Below are 17,799 nucleotides of genomic sequence, written 5' to 3'. Positions count from 1 at the left end.
ACAGTACAGTTTAATTATGTAAGTAATGCCACCTTTTTTATGAAGACCGATGTAAGCAGTTAGCTGTGTTAGACAAGTGCAACCACCGTTCCCACGACTATTCTTGACCGCCCACCAGCCTGTGATAAAGCTTAAACCTATGTTGAAACACAAAACTAGGGTTCTTTGGCTATCCTTGGGATTGTGGAACATAATTCCCCGCACCAAACTAAATTTCTTGACGGCGCTTGGAAACCATCGATCACCGGGGATTGATGGACTATGGGCACGGTCAGGAAAGAATTACCTAACAAGTTCAGACAATATTCCAATGACGTATCATGGACACAAACTTACATCTGTAACTTTATAATATGATAGACCAACTACCGTAAAATACAGCAGAAGCACCCATTTGGTTCAAGCACCCACTATTAACATTCCCAAAAACTTGTGAACTCCGCAAATTATACGTTAAGCGCCCGATTTGACCAGACAAGCACCATGTCTGGATTAACCCAGTTTTCAGTAAAAGTGGGATGGACACTGCTTTGGTGTTTTACGGTAATCTTATGAAAGTATTTACTGCCAGCAACGATACTGAAATGTGAAACCTCATTTTGCCAGAACAATTGCAGATAAATCATTACATCAATTTTTATTTGTGAAGAAGGCCACTAAAGTAAATGAATGGCAGCAGGACAAGTGCGGCAATCGACTGCTGAGCATCCTCATAGCCAGCAATCGTTGGTCTATGAATGCTCAGCAGCCAATTGCCTACGTGTCATGCTGCCATGCATTTATTGTGTTGGAACACTCAACACAGCATGCCCAAACCAGAACACCACACACACAAACACACATGCAACAATATAGAGGGAAAAAGGAATCAGTCAAAAGTTGCCAAGCTCAGATTGACGGTTACAGTGCAGTCCACTTAAAACGATGAGAAAACCCGAAAATGCAATTGTTATAACCGATTATCGTTGTATCTGGAGTAGAAACTGGTCATTTCTAGTCTAGAAACTCTATAAAGTGATCGTTATGAGCAGTATATCGTTATATGTGGCATCGTTATAAGTGGATTGCACTGTATCTAGGAGGCTGAATAAGTCAATCATAGGTGGACAATGAATGTATAAATTCATGCACACAGATAAGACAACTCACGGATAGCTGTCTTGTTTGAACCCATTTCTTTCCTTTCCTTTCCTTCCACTTGTTCTATCTGCAGCTAGGTCACACTTCTTCTTCTTCTGTTTGTCATTCCTGCTATGCCCTGTGCACTTTTTTTTTTTTTTTTTTCATCTTTAGTGGCTAGACATTAAATAAAAATATTGAAAAGGGCAACTTCGTCAAGAAAGCAAAAAAAGAGTGATATGAAGTTTGTTTTTCCCGGGGATCAGGAGGCCACAACCCAATCATGTGTTGAAAGCTTGCCTGGGTGTCGCAAAGCAGTGGGAATCTGTGGCATGGCAACTGCAAGAACTTCCATCTTTCAAGCTGAAAGCATAAACTTGCTTGGATGCACAAAACAACAACAACATAAAAGAGTAGATGTAGTTAGTGTAAGTGTGAGAACTGAAGATATTTGGAAAATAGGAAAGCAAACAAGTCACAAAGTAACAGTATCTGGGTTGGAAAATGTACTATACAACAGAACTCAAATACTAACAGAATCTAATGTTCCCCTAGGTCCTCACTCATCTGTAGCTTCACTCAAAGGTCAACCGCTTTGAACAGCATCTTGCTTGCGAAAGTATGAAAGCACCGCAAAATAAAAAAGGGCTCGGGGATAGTGACACAGCCAGAACTTGTCACATGCATTCGCACCCCTGCCTTGGCAGAGTTTTTTTTTTTAGATTACCGAGTAAAATGGCTCAGGTATATCAGTTCATGCATTCCACCACTCTTTTAAACCCACCTATGCCTCAATGCCTGCTATATTCTTCTGCAGGGTTCATCCACAAATGATGCAATTGTCTATACAATACATTTGACAGCCAATTCAAACGCTGGCGACGGCTGACCAACAGATCAAATCACTGTTAATCTGTTGGTCAGCCGTCGCCAGCGTTTGAATTGGCTGTCAAATGTATTGTATAGACAATTGCCATTTCGATCGAGTGCCTCATTACTGTGCAGTTATGTTTCTGTGGCACAGACAAAATGCTAATGGCCCTAACTACACAGATGTGCCTTTTTCACAAAAATGTAACGGAGACAGAGACGCGGGACTTCGTCAAAGACTCGTTTTATTTCCACAGTGAAAAAAAAAGAGGGGGGGGGGGTATTCATACAGTGGACCGAGATGTTGACGGGCGCTTCGGTCGAAAGAATGAAAGCAGTGGGGACGCACACGTGCATGTTCTCCTTCACGAGGAAACAAAAGCATCCTAGAAAACCGGGACAGGGTTATTTGGGCTTCTCGGCACTGGCCATCACCTTCTTCCGGAGGTGCTCCTTGTAGCTAAGGATGTTGCCCTTCCACTTCGTCACAGTCTGTTTCTCGCACACCCAGATCTCTTCAGCCACCTGCATTTGAGAAGACGATGCGAGAAAATAAGAGGCGCGAAATCACGGATGAGGAGATCAAACGGTCCTATAGACCACTCCACTAAAAGCTCTTTGGGCATCACCCTTTTGCGCAACCGGAGCGCCCACCTGCATACATCCGGGCATTTCAATGAAATCGTCGGAGTAAAAGCGAAAAATGGGACGCTCCCGACCTCAGAAGCAGACGAGAAACCGGCCATTTTCCAGGGGCCTTTAGTTGATTCGGCAGGGTAAAAGAGGAAAAGGGATTGCCCAGTTCCCATCGCTTGGGCAGTTTCGGTGGGTTTTACCGCCACTACGGCCCAAACATAGAGGTCGATTTCCCTTTCTCCTCTCACCCTACCTAGTATTAAGGTCTATATATGGCTAGCACATGACATCATTGCATCACGCTGGTGGTCATTCTTATTTGTTCTTGCTAAGGAAAGCAAATTTAATGGCGTGAACTGTGTGCTCCAGAAGGTTTAGTGCTCAGCAGCGAGGCCACCACCACTGACACTGATATGATATCAACGCAAGTCACATATAGCAGATTGCCACATTTTTTTTTACGAAAGAACAAGTGACACTATAAGCACCTTCGGCTAATTTTCAATTGAAGCAGCTGACACCAGTATTGCAACATCAAAAATGTTTCCTTATGTTTTATGTGGAGGAAACTTCTAGCCACCTCCAGTAAGGCCCATGCTTAGTTTACCTCTCACCACTCTCGTAATTGGACAGGTTGGGAGCCCAGGCACCTGTTATGTATTTTCGATACATTTGAAAAAAATTGTCAGTTGAAACACATTACTGAAACCCACCCAGCGTGTCACCTAGCTTCCCCTGGCTTTTCATTTGTGCAAGGTCATCGTAGCACAGTGATGTGCCACGTGCTCGGTATAATGAACTGCAAACTTCAGCATCTTCAGCAACACTGCGCTTGCAAAGGGAACCACATTTTTTACCCCCATTCTTCCGTTTCATGCATTTGCCAACAGGGTGCACCAGTTTTTGCCAGCTAGATGGTGCAAGCTGCCTCTCAATTCAATTGGTATTTATACACCCGTCCATTTTGCCGATAGCCAACTCCCCGTTACTTTGCTTAAGGGGAGGTGCAAATCGAAAAACGGCAATATTTTTGCAAAAAAGCTGATTTTGGGTTTTGTGGTGTTTTATTCTTTCTGAAACTTTATATTTGATGTATAACAATATTTAGTGCTGGTTATGACCACAAAATAAGTAAAATATGCATTTGAAGACCTCCACGCAACCCAGAATGGAACGAATTTGAGCCATTTTTTTCTGTGTGGTTCTTTAAGTTGTTACTTTGCCCGCCATCACATTTACGTTGAAAAGTCGGCCTAGCAGTCTCCTCTCCGTTGCAGTCTTCGTAGCTTCAACTGCTCACGAAAATTTCTTAACAAAATATAATTTTCCGCACAGTGAAAGAGTGTAGCTAGAAGTCTATGATAACATTCAAATACATTTTGCTGTTTATATAAATTTGGGGCATCTTCAAAGTTTGTGCACAAGAATTTCTTTTCTTAAAATTATCCAATCACAACCAAATTTGGCCCGCATATACATAAAAAAATGTAGGATGCAACTGTCAAAGCTTGGTTAGAATGTGTCTTTTTTTATATTTACCTATAAAATATTTAACAAACATTAGTTTTGTTGTTCATTGCACTCAATGGTCTAGAAGGAGCAAATTAGTTTATTTACTACCGTAAAATACCGGGCGAGCGCCCACTAAAAATTTCGAGATAATCGCGAAAAAAATGGGGGATGGGCGCTTGTCCGGTCATCAATTTTACATATCAATGTACTGTGCATATTTTCTCAGACCTTGCAAATCTGGGAATGGGCGCTTAGTGTGGAGTGGGCGGGTGCACGGTAGTATTCTACAGTAGGCTTTTTTCAGCCTGTTGCTGTGCCTCAAACGTGCACAAGAACATGCCTTTTTCTACATATACATAGCATCGAAAAACTAGAAAAACAAACAAGCTATGTCAAATCTAACAACAGATTTATAGAAAGAAGATTAAGCACCATAATCTGTACAAATTTTATCTCGATATCATGAATAATAATAAAAAATGTTCTCCTCGCCGCTAAATGATTATGGTGCCTCCGGCAGGTATGGTTGCTGCATCTCATTTGTGGTCCCACGATTTCTACACAACGACGTCGCACTCGTGCCACACTGTTGCCTGCTGCGATGCCGACTGTAGTACAAGTACAGCGGCAAAGGTGGCTACCGCAGATGTCCATTGTGCTGCAGGTTGCTCCCCAGCTTGACGACCTGCCGAAACTTCAGCAGACACGTGTCGGACCACTGCGACGACGGTGACACTTGCGTTCGCTTGTCTCTTTTTCGCAGAACGTCTACGGCTAACCGCCAGGACCACGGCATCCAATGCGCCGGCCCCTGTGACTTTGTCTGTTGCTACCATTGAGGTACGTAGGAAGCTTCTGGAGGCGACGTTACGGTGTTTGAGGGACACGCCCCCAACGAGGACCAAAACCAAGAAATGCTACTGGACGAAAAGGAGAGCCAACTCAGTGCCAACAGCTGCTCTGGTCACCCTCCCAAGGGTGACCAAAGGGTGACCAGAGAAGCTCTTCTTTTTGTCCAACAGCGTTTCTTGGTTTTGGTCATTGTCGAGGGTGTGTGCCTCCACAGTGTCATGTTGGCTCCAGAAGCTTCCTATCTCCAGGGTTGCCACCTTCGAACTGCTTTCGATGTTCGGGCGGTATGCGGAGTGCAAGTTTGTCCGCTTCTTTTGCGGGGGTTGTGGCGACATCAGAAAGCCGAGCGCAGATTGGCTCCAATTGAAGGGTAGTGGTTAGACCTTGAGGCAGCTCGCTTTGAGGTCTACCCACTATCCTTTGATCAGGGCCGATCAGAGCTCGGCGTTCTGATGTCACCAACACCCCTGCGAAAGAAGCAGACGAACTCGTGCTCGAGCACACGCCAATCGAAGACAGGTGAGTCACGTCTACGGGTGCCGTATCCGCGAGGAGACTCAGAAGGAAGGGGAGGGGGCCTACCTGGCTGATGAGCCTGAAGTCGTGGCTGACAAGCACCATGCCACCATCAAACTCTGCGATGGCCTCGGCCAGGGCGTCGATGGTCTCCATGTCCAGGTGGTTGGTGGGTTCGTCCAGCAGCAGCAGGTGGGGCACCTGCCACGCCAGCCAGGCAAACACCACCCGGCAGCGCTGGCCGTCCGACAGCTGGCGGATCGGGCATATCTGGAACGGATCGGACAATGGCCAAAACAGAAAAAAAAGTTCATCACTGGGTTTATTGAGGTTTCCAGATTTTCATCTACCATTCCCAAACTGGAGAGCTTTGGACATTTTGATCTTTATCTAGGGCAGGGGTTCTCAGAGTGGGTTTCATGGAATACGGGAGGTCCGTGAGCACCCAAATGGCAGTGCAATCTGTGCACCAATGAAACTCTCAAAATTATAATTTTCCTGACAAAAGCTCGAGGTACACCTAAGCACTTCTTAGGAGTTGTGAATGTGAAAGCATGCAAGCTGCTCGTCTGCCCCCTTTTTCGTCTGCTGCATACTTTTTGTCGCTGGTCAGCGCGCATGCTCCCCATGTGACCCTGGACGCTCTGTGTTAAAGGCATGCTGATGGACACGCAGCACCATGGGGTGAGCGGTAGTGGAAACTGATGAGCACAGCGGCCAATGGGAGCCCCGTCAACGCGCGCCAGCCGATGAATTTGAAGGCGATCGCGGAAAGTAGGTGCCGTTTTCGCGCTTCAAACTGATGACGTCAGCTCGCTTCATAGGACAGTTAATGCTTTTGCATTAAAAAGCATTTCTCTTCACAAGGCACTTGCTGAAAGCTTGGCATTTCTAGGAAGAAAACTCTCAGCAAGGACAACTTCTGAGAAAGTTTCCCTTACAGAAGTGCAGCCATGGGATAACCACTATTTTTAGGCATCATTTACCCCGACGGTTACATCTCCCAAGCACCGGCTCCCTACCTGCTGCCTGCCAGTTAGGCCGTAGCGTCCGATGATCTTGCGCATCTCTTCTTTCTCCTTCACCTCTGGAAAGCTGGTCATCATGTACTCCAGGGCAGACATGTTCAGGTTCAGTTGTTCGGAGAGGTGCTGTACAAATGTATCAACAAAAATCTTCAACGACAAGAAAAGCAACGAAAAGCTATAAACCTTTTTCCACAAGCACTCAAGTAGTGTTGCAACAAAAAGCTGTTAAAAAGGCAACAAAAAGGCATCTTGTGCTACCACATCAAACTGCGAGGTTGTTTTGGGGCATAAAGAAAATTATTATTAGTATTATTATTATTCTTGATGCAAAACAAACATGCCAGAGTTCTTAGGCAAAGTGAGGCATCACAAGACCAAAGTCAAAGTAAAGCCTTGAGGTGCCAAACCAATGAAGGGCACCTGGCATTTCTCAAGTCAAGGACAGCAGGTTATATTTCGACCAACTGGAAATATTTTGACGTGCCTCCGTCAGGTTACGGGCAGCTTGGCTGGGATTTGAACCCGCCAACTGGATCATGAGTTCAATAACTGGACACGTCATCAAATCCGATTAGGAGCATGCAAATCGAACGCTCTTCTACCATTAATTGCTTTTTATGGCTGAAGAGCGGGCCTCATCAATTGAGTACCTTTTCCACTGCAAGAGCTAGGAATGATGCAGCACAATTAGGATTTCTTCCTTTCGAACTCGGTTTGACGGCATCTCTACCTGTGACAGCTGGGTGCTGGTTTCTGAGCAACTTACAACTTAGGGGTCACCATGTATTGCTATGTAGCTTTTCCGCGATTTCACATGCAAGTATGGGAACAATACATCTGCAGAGAAGAAGATATACGGCAGCCCGTTCAAGGTGCAACTGACCTGGTGGTAGCGGGCAATCTTCAGGTGGGAATGGGTCCGGATCAAGCCATCGCTCGGAACAAGCTGTGCGACAAGAGGAGAAAAAAAAGTTCAGAAGTGAGCGTTTAGTACTACTAATCAATTACAGCATCAGACTGCACACGTATGAGAGGAATACAACAAAAAAAAACCAACCGATCACTTCTGAAACTTTCAGAATGTTTATAAATGTGGGGCATTTAAACGAAAGATGCGAGCTACAGCACTAACAAATGTCTCTTTTTCGGATCCTCCACAGTCCTAAGAAAGTTTGGCAGAGATGGAAAGTTACCCAGTAAGACAGAAAAGTGGAAACGGCAAGTCTCAAGTTTTATACACTGAACACTCCGACTTGCAACGGTCTACAACTGGAGCGGTCCACAAAGACACATAATAACATTTTACACAAAATATTTTATGTAAAATGTTACACAAAACATTTTGTGTAACATTTTACACAAAATTTAAGGTCATCCAGAAGGATGACCTTAAATTGCTTGTTAACTATCTATCCCTCTTAACTATCTTCATGCTTTGTTCGGATAAAAGAGACAGTGATAATTGCCATCGCAGTTTATGCTGAGGGGAGACGACGGAGTGGAGGGGCGCCACTCACTTCGCCGCAGAGCAGCTTGAGCAGAGTCGACTTGCCGGCTCCATTGGGTCCCACCAGGGCCACCCGCGTGTCCAGGTCAATGCCAAACTCCAGGTCTTTGTAGATCCAGGCCTGCACACCGTGGCCACAAAGAAACATCAGCAATAAGTGCAACAGTCTCTGAGCGTGCCTGAACACATCAGTGACAAGTGCAAGCCTTCGAGCACATCAGAACATGTCAAAAACGATTCCAAATGTCTTCGAACATGTTAGAAAACATCAGCAACAGGTTAAAAAGTCTTCAAGCATGGCAGAAAACATTGGTAACAGGTGGAAGGTTTTTCTAAGCAAGCCAGAAAACGTCATAAACAAGTGCGAAAGCCTTCAAGCACGTCAGAATGCACCAGCAACGAGTGCCAGTCTCGAGTACGTCGGAAAACATCAGCGACAAGTGCGAAAGTCTTCAGGCACATGAGAAAACACCAGCAGCGAGTGCAAAAGCCTTCAATTCAAGCATGTCGGAACATCTCTCAAACTCCAAACAGCAATAAGCAAAGCCCTAACACCCACGATTTATACAAAAAAAAGGACTTCAGTAGCACGGAGAACCAAACTAGAGCATTGCACCAAACCGGCCCTGGCTTTCAAGCTTACACAAATATATCTGTTTACGTACCGACGAGTAAGGATGAAACCCACTCTGCCGAACCTAGACGTGCAGCACTGAATCTCAGGGGTGGGTCGTCAATCGTTGTAACGAATGGCATTTTAAAGAGGAACCAACAGAATAAAAGACGCACCCCGTCGTCGCTGTACCGGAAGGACACATTCTGCACCATGATCACAGGGGGCGGAATGGGTCCGCAGGATGGAAAGTAGAACTGCACCGTCTGCAACAGACGCCACGACACAGGTCTCGTCAAAGGACGGCACAAAAACACAGAAATTGACATTGCTGTCGACGATTGAGAAGTTTGGTCTCGAGTGCACGAGCAATCACGTACACTGCGCCAATACTGTTGATTGCTTTGGTGAAGTCCAGACTACGGAATTGGGGGAAATTCTATTGCTTTAAGGGATGACGTTTAGAAAGCAATCAATGCCCAAAGGGTGCATTTGAGTACTGCAAATAGCCATCGCTGCTCAAGCACTGAAAATCAAACTCTTCAAACATTTTACAAATATGATTCCCAATTCTACAGTCGACACTCGTTAAATCAAACTCCAGGAAGCCACAGACTTTAGTCTGAAATATCAGAAGTTTGCCAAAAATTCATCTTAACATGATGTGAGGCAAAGTAGCAATTTGCTATAAAGGAATAGCTACACATACCAAGCAGATTTTTACACCTTCCTCTACACAGGACTACCGTAAAATTCAGAAAGAAAGCCCACCTAAAATCAATAAAAAATTGGGTAAAATAAGGAGTGGGCTAACTTTCGGTGTGCAATCCAGAACAGTTGAAAAAATGCTATATTTAGATCTGGGTAAAATAAGGAGTGGGCTAACTTTCGGTGTGCAATCCAGAACAGTTGAAAAAATGCTATATTTAGATCATGTGTCAAATGAAGCAAAGACGACTCTACTTCCCAGTCAGCAATGTCCGCTTATATCCCGCTATAGCTAACTAGACACATTTACGCCAAGGTCATCATTGATCCAAACACTGTGATTACTAAGAGCAGGCTGTCTTTCGGTGTTTAAAAGGAAATAGCATATCAAGCCAAAAAAAAGAGGTGAATTACCTTTCGGGGATTTCACAGTATTTGTAAGCAGGCACACACAAAAAACATTGGTGAAATTCGAAGCAAATAGTGGTTTTGGCCAAATATTTTCCAATTGAGTATTGAATAGGTTCTCCAAGCACTTTTGCTACCGTTGTACCATGCTTAAACAAAACTTCAGCTGAACTCGTGAAAGCTGTTCTTATCTTTCTGATTGTCCACTTCTAAGCTCAGATAGTTTTAATAAACTGTATCTATGAAATGTGACCTCAGGAACTCCAACGCCTACATTGGGACGGCATGTAAATGACAGATTTGACATAAAATTAAACCTAAGGAGACGCCCAGCTATCCTAATCGCAGTGGCGTAGTTAGGGGGGAGGCTTATGAGGCTTTCACTCGCATTCTTTCATTTTCTATCGTTGCAATAAGAGCACACTTGCAAAAGCTTTCTAATGACCTACTTTTTGATGAAAATAAATATTTTGTTTTCTTGTTTAATTTTGGTTCTGAATTTTCTTTGCACGCAAACACAAACCATTCGAACCATCATTGTTTCGTTCCGGAGCAGAACTGGAACGGAACTTTTTCTATGGAACGAAGCTAAAACCAGAACAAAAAACATTTCATTCCGACACCCTGGATAAAAAAACTTTTCCAATCACTTGCAGTGTGAGAAAACAAAGAAACACTTATATACAAGTCATGGTTAGGAGGGCACTTGTATAGGAAACGTTAGGTACAGCTAAACTCCATAAGATGGGTGTGCAAAATTGCACAAGTTATTTGCAGTCTCCGGCGAGTTTCTCAGCTGCGGCACGTCTGCAAAATGGTTTGCGACAAAAACTCTTTGGTGCAGATATCAAGAGTGTGTCAGAGACTCCTCAATCCGGACAGGCTCGATTGGTGAACCCACGTGACTGACTATAAGTAAAAAAAAAAGGACGTCACCTTGTCACTGACAACTTTCTCGGTCAGCCCGGCAGCCACCATCTTTCCCAGGGTCTTTTCCTTACTCTGTGCCTGCCTCGCCAGCTTGGCACTGCCATGACCGAAACGGGCAATGTAGTTCTGAAAGACCCAGACACAAACCATTAGCGAGTAAAAAAAATGTTTGCACATCGTTGGCTGTGCAGCTTGACCAAAACTAAATTAGGTATCAAAACATTCAAACAACAAATAAAAATTAAAAAAATTATGGTTCGATTGTATCCGTCAAGTTTGAGGTGCACAAAATGCGTCACAAACGAGCTGGTCACAATACGTGATCACCTCACGATGTCACATGAGCTCTGACATCACGCGACGTTAGAGTCGCACGACGTAAAACACACATTTCGCAATGTTTGCCTGACCGAACCACATTTCACGAAGCACGCGCAGGCAATCGACCGAGAGGCCCGAGCACGAGCGCCCCCTCACCTTCATGTGGGCAATCTGGCTCTGCTCCCAGTTGTAGCGCTTCATCTGGTTCTCGAGCAGCTCGATGCGGGTCTTGACAAACGCGTCATAGTTCCCACCGTAGTATTTGAGCTGCTTGTTGTCCAGGTGGATGATATTGGTGCACACGCCATTCATGAAGTCCTGCGAGTGCGAGATGATCACCAGGATACGCTTGTAGGTCTTCAGCTCCTCCTCCAGCCACACGCAGGCGTCCAAGTCCAGGTGGTTGGTGGGCTCATCCAGAAGGAGCACGTGCGGACGGACGTACAGGGCGCGCGCCAGGGCGATGCGCATGCGCCAGCCTCCCGAGAAGTCCTTGCACTTCTTCGTCTGCATGGCCGGGGTGAAGCCCAGGCCGTGGAGGATGTAGGCCGCCTTCATCTGGGCTTTGTCGGCGCAGATGTCGTCCAGGCGGTCGTAAACGTCCAGGAGTTGCTCCTGGGCCTCGTCGTCCTCGAGGTGGGCCAGCTCCTCGGCGAGCTTCTCGAGCTGCTTGCGTTCTTCGTCCACGTCGAGGACGGCCTGAAGAGCCGTCTTCTCGCTGGGAGCGATCTCCCGGGTCAGGTGGTAGATGTCCAGCTGGGATTGGATGGGCACCTCGCGCCGACCGACTGCCGACAGCAGCGTAGACTTGCCTGCACGTGGCGCCAGTCCCCCGATGGAAAACGGATTAGGCCCACGGTACAGTGCAAGCCACTTGAGTGGTTTGCATGCAGGAACAAGGTATGCATAAAACGGCACCTTGAGACAATAAGTTTATGCTTTTGATGCGGGCGACAAATTCCTCGTCGTCGCCGAAAGTTTGAAGACAGGGGACAAAGCGACACATCTTTGAACTTTCAACCAACGTGCCGAAAGATGCGTCATTTTGTCCGTCTGTGTTTGTACTTTTGGTAACGGCTAATCGCAACCAACGTGCCCCCCTCCAACGTCACATACTCTGGTGGGTGTAGTTAATTAGGGGAATGATCAAACCACGTTTGGTGAAGAAAAATTCTCCAAAATAACAATGCAATGTGACAGGATGTGGAAACCCAGATTATTATAGCTACTATGGAAGTGTAGATTCTCAAAGCAAACCTACAAGAAAGATAGCCCTTGGAACAATCACGCTACAAAATTACAAAATCATGTTACAAAGTTATACAAACCAAGTGGGATTTGCAGGCTATCACAAACCCTTACAACACTACAACAGACCCTCAAATTTGCCTTACAAATGTAGAACAACCGGATGTAGTAGTGCTATCCTATCTGTTGGCCTAGGACGATATTGGTAGCTCAAGAGGGTTCAACTCTAAGTGAAACACAGAGAATGGCATACTTGAACTATCAACAATTATTCTCTTCCTATTCTCGACCAGCTAAAAAAAAAAAAAGAAATTGCACTTACCACTGCCGTTCAGGCCAATGAGTCCGTAGCGGCGCCCGCAGTTAAGCTCCAGCTTGGTGTCGGTGAGTATCTCCACCCCATGGAAGGTGATAGACAGGTTGTCAATCTTGACGTCCCTTGAGCGCGGGTGCACCGCCAGCACCCCCGTGCATGCCCGGGCGGCCGCGTTCAGGCGCATGTCTTCCTCCAGACGCCTGATCAGCTCACGCTCCGCATCTGTGATGCAAAAAGCATACGTCAGCTCCCCCTCTAAAACAAGGTTTGACTCCAAACGCTGCTACTTGTTAAAGTGCCACAGCAGACTATAAACATAGATTTGGTACACATTCTTCACCTATAGTGATCTAGGCAGAGATGGTTGACCTCACCCACTCTTCGTGCTCAGCTCTTGTCACAGAGGTCCCAACCCTCCCCTTAAAACATCCCTGACTATTCCACTGCTTATGAGCCACACTTCTAATTTAACCTCTTCCTTTTGAAGCTGACCAGAGTGTAGCCCATGCAAACACGCAGCTTTTCTATTTTCAGCTTTAATTAGAGATTAGCAGTAGGGATAGGCCACTGCTTTAACATTTTCCAATTAAACCTTTTGTAGCATGCATCAAGCTCCAATGGCACTTTTGAAGCGTCAGCTGCTTTCTCGCCTTGAGAAAACACCAGCAACTTGCCTTTGCCTGGCTCATTACGAGGCACTACACAACACACTAGATAAGCACCTTTCCACACACACCATAATCTTCTGAAAGCTTGCACCACCCCACTCTAGGCAGCAAAGCATGGCTACCCACAACCACGGCAGAGTTTGATTGTGACATGAAAACCATCACATGGCTGAAAAACGAGCAATCTCTCTTTCAAGAAAAATAAATAAAATTTCGTAAAAGGTAGAAGCCACACAAGTAAACCACATACTGAAAAAACTAACAGAAAAGGATGGATACATATTTCTGTCTGCCAGTTTCTTTTTTTTCTGTTAGCCTCCCCAAAGAACCGACACGCTTGTCCCAACTTTACGGGCATATGTATTTACACCGATTAAAGAAAGCGGCATTCTAACCCATGCACTTCAGTGCGAATATGATGCTTCCTTTGTAGGTGACAGTGCTCGAGCCACATCACCTTTCAATATTCAAAGTCATTCACTTTAACTATACGAGGTTATTATGAGCTGAAACAGTACTTTGTGCTTCTTTGGCACACCTGCCAGTTTTTGAGAGTCGTGGTTTGAACTAGGATCGGAATGCGAAGTTGAGTTCCCATCCTACAGAAATAAATTAAGAGATACTAAATAGCTTGCAGGGTTCGCAGACACAGAAAACAGCTTGAACGGGTGTTTCAGGACATATTGATTAGTGGATGTATCTCGTTACAAATTTCAATGAGTCGTCTATTTACTTCAAGTACAAAAACGCGGACGTTGATCCTACAGTGAGCATTCGTTTGTTGGATAACAAATATCGCTCAATTAATATGGGTCCTATTTACTTCTGGTTTCATGTGTACACTAGCAGGGCCACCCAATTAGTCCTACAGAGTGTGCGAAAATATCTAATAGCGCTTTGACAAACTGCATTTCAATACCTGTATTTCTGTGAAATGTATTCCCGTATTCGTATTTTCAAATACTTTCTATATGTGGAAGATGTATCTCTAATACATATTGCAATACCTATTTCTAAATGTATCTCACTATCAGTATTTAAGAAGTCTCTGCTGTGTATCCCAGTATTTGTATTTCCAAATACATTTTAGGATGTTTCTGCCCAACCCTGTACGAGAAGAGCCTGCTCTATAGTTATTTTCTAGATGCCTGCCAATTATCTGACAAGCCCTTGCAAGCTAGTAGAGAAGTGAAACAAACCTTTCAATAATAACCCCCCCCCCCCCCCCACACACACACACAAACTTTATTATTATCATTTTTTTTTTCTTTTTTGCCACAAGCCGGTCTTGTGAACATACCAAGGTCAGCGGCACGACATTCTGCTAGGCCTACGAAGCTCCGAGAAGGAGTTTGCTCCAAATACTGAAGTTCCTTGTCGGCGACGCGGTCAGGCAAGAGAACAAGAGCACTAACCGCAGGGGCCGTGACCGGAAGGATTACTCACCGCTGATGTCGTTGCCGTTGATGCCGTTCAGCTCGGCCGCGTCCCCGTTCTCGATGATCTCCCGTGCGTCGCCGTTGGTTTCATTCTTGACCGCCTTCTTTGGTTGGTTTCTGCTCTTCAACGCCTCTTTCTTCTTGGCTTCGCGCTTCTTTTTGGCGTCCGATGGCATCTTGTTGTCTACGAGGCAACGCGGGCAGTTTCTTTCATGTTGGGGATGTCTCGCGTGGGAGTGAAAGAAATGTCAGGCAGAGCAAAGCCTGCAGCGCTCAAAAGTCGGTTCCATCAAAAGTTTCGAGACAAATGAAACAATATTGATCAAGTTTATGTCTAATATCGCGGCAATGACTCGTTTGTAGAAACAGCGGTGCCGAAGAAAGCTAGGCAACCGAACCAACGACAGAACTCAAAGCCCGGATATGTCTCTTTAAATATTAAAGCCAACCGCCAATACACCGGACAGCCTTTAAACGGGTGGCCAGGACTTTAAAGAGGTTAAACAAATATTGGTCCGTTAATAAAAGATAAAAAAAAAATCTTTACGCGCATATCATTTTTCTTATTCGTTATTTTTTACCCCTGCCAGTCCTAGGAGTCGTCGTCGGGAAACAGCCCGTCATTTCTTTACATCAACAAGAAGTCACCACGGAGCACAGCGACAATGGCGAATTCAGCATATTTTAGAAGAGTTTGACACCAGCGACTCTTTCCCGGGACCGCAGATTCAGCAAAAAGGTGGGACTCAGATTTCGACGTCGTTGGCAACGTGTGACAAAGGGCTATGTTAGGCCACTGCTCGCGCTCATTCATTCGTTGCCTAACACCGAATCTCGGAACGTTTTACCGTCAAAGAAAGCGTACAAAAACGTGCGGTTTATGTGACGACGGAGAGGAGTGCTTCGCTCACCTTGTGTTGCTTGAAATTTCACTGAAGTTGCTTGTTTCAATGTTTAAATCCAAGAAATTGGGGGGCCGAAAATGTAATCCGTATTCCAGGCGGAAGAGCAGAGAGCGCCGAGGACGAGCGGCATGCGTACAGGTGCGGGTACCGCAGAAAATGAAAAATTAATTCCATAAAGCACACTTTAGAGAAATATAATTCAGGTAAAATATAATTATATATATTTGTAATATTCAAATATGCACCGAATTCACAATATTAACGTATTTCAATTTTGGCCATTTATTATTGTGACGTCATGGAATCTGCGCCGAGAAACTGAGGGAGAGGATGGAACGAGAGCGAGGCACGTGACGAACGTCACGGGGCCATTCGCCATTTGTGCCATTTGTGTCACTACGCTGACTACGCCAATTACGAGGAGCGAGTAGGGTGGCTTTCCAGCCACCATAGCGCAAGGACCGGAGGAACCGGCTGTCGAGAGTCGTCTGCTCCGAAACCAACCCCACCTTCACATGCCGCAGCGAAGGCTAGAAGCGCGAGCAGGCGCGAGTTCATAGCGTTGGCAGCTGCCCTTGGCGCACGAGAACTTGTGCCGCCGAGATGTGCCCTAGAGCAAAGAGCTCGCGCTTATAGCCCTTCCTGCGGTACAACACTAGGTGAAACAGAGTATAGAGGGCCTCAAGTAAGAGTGCATTCAATTCAAGCCATGGTATGAGTCATGGAGAGCATTTTCAATTTAATAGCAGCGTTAAAGATGGCAGTTTTTTTTTTTTTTTTTTTTTTTGTGTTTAAAAAATGTTTTTTCCATCGGAACGAAAATGGTGCCTATAGAAAAGTGTTATTTTATTCTTCGTGTATAATCTTCAAGCATCTACAGGGCTGCTCATGACCGGATATACGTTGAAAAACCACCCGTAGCCCAATAGACCCGCAGCAAAATTTTGTAATTTAATGGCACCCATAAACACAAACCCCGATCTAGCAGTTGAACACTCTTGCTTGAGGCTCGCTAGCGTAACCACACGTTGTCACCTCGCCCAGTGGAGATGTCCCAGATTCGATACGAGGACCAGGCGGAATTTGTCAGTTGCGCACCAGCCACCTTGCTGTGTATGCAGATTTGTGTCCTTTGCCCCCATTCTCCAGGGATTATTATTGAGACAAATGCTGCCTTTCTCCCCACCACATTCATAAAACGTTTTCGAATGCGAAAATTAAACGGTGGATGGCAAACTTTCCTCTCCTTGTGCATTTCTTTGGCACTTTTTTAGGCGTGTGGTGGTCGTTTGTAATTGGCGCAGCAACTCAAAAAAAAAAAAAAAATTAAAATGCATTTTAAAAGCTTTATAATAACCCCCTCCGCCCCCCCCCCCCCCCCCAAAAAAAAAAAAAAAAAAAAAAAAGAAAATACTGGACAGATTTAAAAAAAAAATGCCAAGAACAATTGACAGTGTTAGTGTTTTAACACAGACAATGCATTTACCTGTTCCCAGTTGGGTTTTCCATTAAGGGGTTAGTTCATCGGCTTGCCTGGCTCTTTCACTTTCGTCGCGTCGGCCTGCAACATTCCCCTGCTTGTGGGACCAAGCACGTGCCAGATTCATCCACGCCCGTGGTGCACGTGCTGGCAAGGCTTACAAGAGTGCACGTGGCGCAGGCACAGCTTTAATTGGTACAAAAGGTGCGTATATGCTCCCACAATATTGACGTGTTGAGTGTGTTCATACTGCAAGTTCACAGCCTTGTAGCTGTTAAAACACAGAGCGTAGCAAAGCCAGGGAAAGCTAGCCGAAGCCAGAACACCGTACGAAAAAGCTAAACCTTGCAGATGGGGATTGTACGGTATTACATTAGCAGTTATACATTGGAGGTATGCAAATATAAACAGTTTGAGTGCAAATGTTAATATTAATGATAATAGATGTTAAAAGCTCATTGCAAATTAAAGTAAAAAACAATTTTCAAACAAATACTTGTTTACATTTAATGTGAAAGAGCATAGATACTTTAATAAATCACCGCTGGAAATCTTTCCTAGAAAGCATACCACCTACGAGAAACTTGATTGCACGAAGAACATTTAACAAAGTTGTACAAAGGAAAAGAAACACATAAAATGCAGAATTGTAAGCAAATCAAAGACTACCTTAAATTTATTTGAACATACCTCGGTTTTTCTTTTTTGCCACTGTCCTTTAAA

The 17,799-nt window shown here is 45.0% G+C and overlaps 1 protein-coding gene across 1 annotated transcript; it reads right to left on the bottom strand.

Moving 5' to 3' along the window:
* Window positions 1–2,217: 2,217 nt before the first annotated feature.
* On the bottom strand, window positions 2,218–15,993 carry LOC8035342 (ATP-binding cassette sub-family F member 2). Its single transcript, XM_029966310.4, has 11 exons — window positions 15,603–15,993; window positions 14,699–14,875; window positions 12,591–12,806; window positions 11,177–11,832; window positions 10,706–10,825; window positions 8,830–8,919; window positions 8,051–8,161; window positions 7,417–7,479; window positions 6,528–6,656; window positions 5,572–5,775; window positions 2,218–2,514 (listed from the first exon to the last, which is right to left on the bottom strand). The coding sequence occupies exons 2-11, from the start codon at window positions 14,865–14,867 to the stop codon at window positions 2,395–2,397; spliced, it is 1,878 nt and encodes a 625-aa protein (XP_029822170.1). The 5' UTR covers window positions 14,868–14,875; window positions 15,603–15,993; the 3' UTR covers window positions 2,218–2,394.
* Between the last annotated feature and the right edge of the window lie 1,806 nt (window positions 15,994–17,799).

The sequence above is a fragment of the Ixodes scapularis genome, unplaced genomic scaffold (assembly GCF_016920785.2).
Source record: "Ixodes scapularis isolate PalLabHiFi unplaced genomic scaffold, ASM1692078v2 PGA_scaffold5__190_contigs__length_132052651, whole genome shotgun sequence".
In the NCBI taxonomy this organism is placed as follows: domain Eukaryota; kingdom Metazoa; phylum Arthropoda; class Arachnida; order Ixodida; family Ixodidae; genus Ixodes; species Ixodes scapularis.
Note: the sequence above shows the minus strand (reverse complement) of the source record. Positions and strands in the feature narration are given on the sequence as shown.